General features: G+C 39.5%; 1 protein-coding gene across 1 annotated transcript in view; it reads right to left on the reverse strand.

Moving 5' to 3' along the window:
- Positions 1–3565, reverse strand: part of LOC118326976 (potassium voltage-gated channel subfamily H member 1-like) — a 24404-nt gene that overhangs the window by 4707 nt on the left and 16132 nt on the right. Inside the window, exons 9-10 of the mRNA XM_035660141.1 lie at positions 3220–3262; positions 2507–2703 (exon numbers count right to left, since the gene is read on the reverse strand). Of these exons, the coding sequence (XP_035516034.1) occupies positions 2507–2703; positions 3220–3262 (240 nt within the window). The remainder of the gene's footprint in view (positions 1–2506; positions 2704–3219; positions 3263–3565) is intronic.

Genomic DNA, 3565 nt, shown 5'->3' on the forward strand with positions numbered 1-3565 from the left:
TGCCTAATGAACACATGATGAACTATTGACCCAAGCTTGGTGTCGATCGGACATACCAATGTGGAGAAATGGTCCACTTCCTTTTTTGACGAAAAATGTACAGGAAGTGCTAATTTTATAGCGTGCTTATTTTTTTAAATATCAAAAATCTTCGAATGACTTTTGTGTAAACAGAATTTATCTGAATAAAGTCACTTAAATGCATCTTTTTTATACAAATGTTAAGTAAGTAAATGTACTCAGTTTTTTTCCACTAAAGCAAATTATAACATTACCTGTAAAACAGCTGACGTACCATAAAAACTATTTATAATTAATTGAATATCAATATGCAGCCAATTAATTTACACTTGGTCAATCATTAAGAATTATTTGGATGCATGTTGGAGCTTATGATGATTAACTGAAATAAAAACAGTAATATACTATACAGCATTATAATGCTTATAGTTTCATAAGTATATAAAGTCAACTTAAAGAAAAGGAGTCAATGGAACAAACTGGAATTGAATCGCCTGTAATTAAAATACTGCACAGATTTAAATTCAATCAAAACAACTGAGTTGCTTCAACAGTTCGAGTTTAAAGTTTAGTTTGTGTGAATAAATGAGGATTAATTTATGTTAACTTACTTCTTTTATTAATACGTCTTTTGTAAATTAATTTCTTTCTCTGCAACCAACACAACAACATCGTCAGCATATAATGAAATACTAAAGTTGATATCATCAGCTGGTGCAATCCTTTTCACCTCCCTGCTTCAGCCCCTGTGAACATGTGACTGGGCTTTTTAAGGGGCGTGATGGCAACTGTGTGATTGTTGTTCCACTGTAGCTATCTTCCTGTCCATGTGTTTTGAAAGCAGATGTAAGAGTGTGATCAGGTGTCACTCCTCATGTGTTTTCACTGGAAACAGTTTATGTGGTTTTAAAGCAGCTGTCGGTTTCAGGTCTTCATCTCGGTTTCTTAAATGCTATTCTTACACCTGTTTTTCAGTGACACTGGACGCTCACTGACGGGACAGTCGGCGGTCACACAGAGGTCTCTGCTGTGTGAGTTAATGGATCACTGATCAAATCTGTAAATCAGTGCATTGATTGTTGCTGTTTCGATCAATAGAGGGTCTTATTAAATCGATCTAATAAGGCTCAAGGACTCGTTAACTTTGCTGCTGGTAATGAATGTAATGTCACAACAAGAAACTGAGTCTGAAACCGATGCGTTTATTTTCAAATGTATACTGATGGAGACGCATTAGCCACAGGAGGTTATGCTAGCTGTTGCTAACCCTCTACTCAGTATGTTTATATTGTGACGCAGTGGTTTGGACGCTGTAGAAGCACCGGACTGCAATCTTTACCTTGATCCCACACTGACAGGCCCTCCACAGACACACACACACACATACCGGAGAGTTAGCCTCTCTGAACTTAGCTACAACACAGCTGCTACATTTTTACAACAGGAGAACATAAGAACCACTTTAGGCCTACAACAGTGATTAATGTGTGTCTGGTAAACTTTAGTTTCAATCTGAGTGAGGAGCTTAAATACTATTTGGTGCTTCCAGGACTCGTGGGACCCCGGTTTATATTTTGCTGAACCTCAATAGCGTTGGCTGCTAGTTCTGAGTCTCATGGACAGATTTATTAGCTTTCACGACCAACGCTGCCGGCTTACTGTATTTATTTCCTTTTGGTCAAAAATGGCTCTTCTGATCAGAGGTACATGAATTCTAGGTACAAATACAGATATTTGTAGTAAAGTAAAACGAAAGTACTCTCTACTAAAAAAGGACATTTCTTCTGACTGTTTTTGTGCAAAGCTAACTGAAACTTAAAATAGGGTTGAGTCTCCTTCTCGTCTGTTTATGTCTTTTACGTCGTTTTCATCTCATCACGCTCTGTCCTGCACAGATATACACCGGTGTTGATGTAGGCAAGGTGTGCAGAAAGGCAAAATATAATCTTTAATTCCCCTCAAAAGCATTAAAACTAAAGTAACAGTTCTGTTTTGAAAATGGAAAAAGTAGAAGTTCAGATGTTTGTGTAAAAATGTAAAATAAATCCTATTCAGTGCTCCTCTAAAGCTAAAGTTCTGAAAACACACAACTCTCATGATCCCACGCTACTTCCCGACGCCATCAAATCTTTGGTGTTTTGTTGTTGCTGTGATGGCGGCGAATGTTTAAATGACTCAAACGCTCTTTAGCCTAAATGAGCTTGAGTTTGAGTGCCGAACTGAGCGTGTGTGAACTGCAGTGCGGCGGTCGGTCCGTCATCATCCACCTCCACACTGACATCACACCTGCTGTGTGGAGGAGGACGAGAACAAAGCAGCTTATGTGAACAGAGCCACTGCAGGTCACATGACTCACACACGCAAACACACGAGGAGCGTCCTGGTGTTTGATTCTCTTTGATGAGTTATTTCTTTGTGCCTGCAGAGTGAAAAAAGGTTCTAATGAAATGGAAATCAGTGGCCTGTAGTGGCGTTGGCGACTTACCCTCTTCCTCAGGTTGTAGGTGAGCACCAGGTTTCTGGCGAAGTGGTTGGCGAAGGCGGCGTAAAACTCCAGGACTTTCTGCAGCGCGTCTCGCTTGATGATGTGGAGGTCGCAGTAGGTCAACGCTCGCACGTTAGCGCACGACTGCGCCAGAGTCATCTCCTTCCAGAACACGTCGCCGAACACGTCACCTTTACCTGCAGACAGATACACAGAGGAGACAGTTAACAGACACTGTATCTTGATTGGACGATATTCGATTCACGTATGTACACTGTGTCTTTGAGGATGATATTTGATCAGTATACAACTCGTATCGTTTATGGGATGATAGGTTCGATCAGTATTACACTGTACTCTTTATGGATGATACTGATCAGTATACACTTGTGTCTTTATGGGATGATATTGATCAGTACACACTGTATTTTCATGGATGATGATGATGTTGTGTTGTCAGTCACGTAACTGAAGACTCCAGATTAAAGACACAAAGTTGTGTTGTATGAATGAAACTTGAGAATAAACAACCTGTTCAATTTATGTCCGATTACACATTAACAAATAATCCAGTTTCCGATGTTTTCTTCCGAAAGAAGCTTCTTCAAACAAGAATAAACTTTAGAAAATATATTTTTGAAGTGTAAATTAAAGTCTGATATTCAAGTTTAGTTTCAGTGCTTCCTGTTTGAACCGACACGTTGAACACACACATTTATCAGACTGCAGCTGCTCCGACTGAACTCCAGCCTCAGTCTGAGAAGAGGAAGTGAAGCTGAGGTGAACACACTTTAAATAGTTTCTGATGAGATGTGAAAGCAGAGACGGCGGCGTTGGGCTCAGAGAGATCAGCAGTGAAAGTCTAAATATTTATCCAGAGAGGAAGTGAAGCTGATTCAGACGGCTGATAACGAACCTCTTCTGGTAATTTATCCTGAAGTAACAGCAGACTGAAAAATCCATTTAAGATGACATCCTTAGTACCACTATTTAAATCTGTACCATTAAACAGTGTATGAACTAGAGCTATGTTCTATATCAGGGTATATACAGAAATTC

Source organism: Morone saxatilis, unplaced genomic scaffold, assembly GCF_004916995.1.
Source record: "Morone saxatilis isolate NCDOM2014 unplaced genomic scaffold, NCSU_SB_2.0 Contig17, whole genome shotgun sequence".
Classification (NCBI taxonomy): Eukaryota; Metazoa; Chordata; class Actinopteri; family Moronidae; genus Morone; species Morone saxatilis.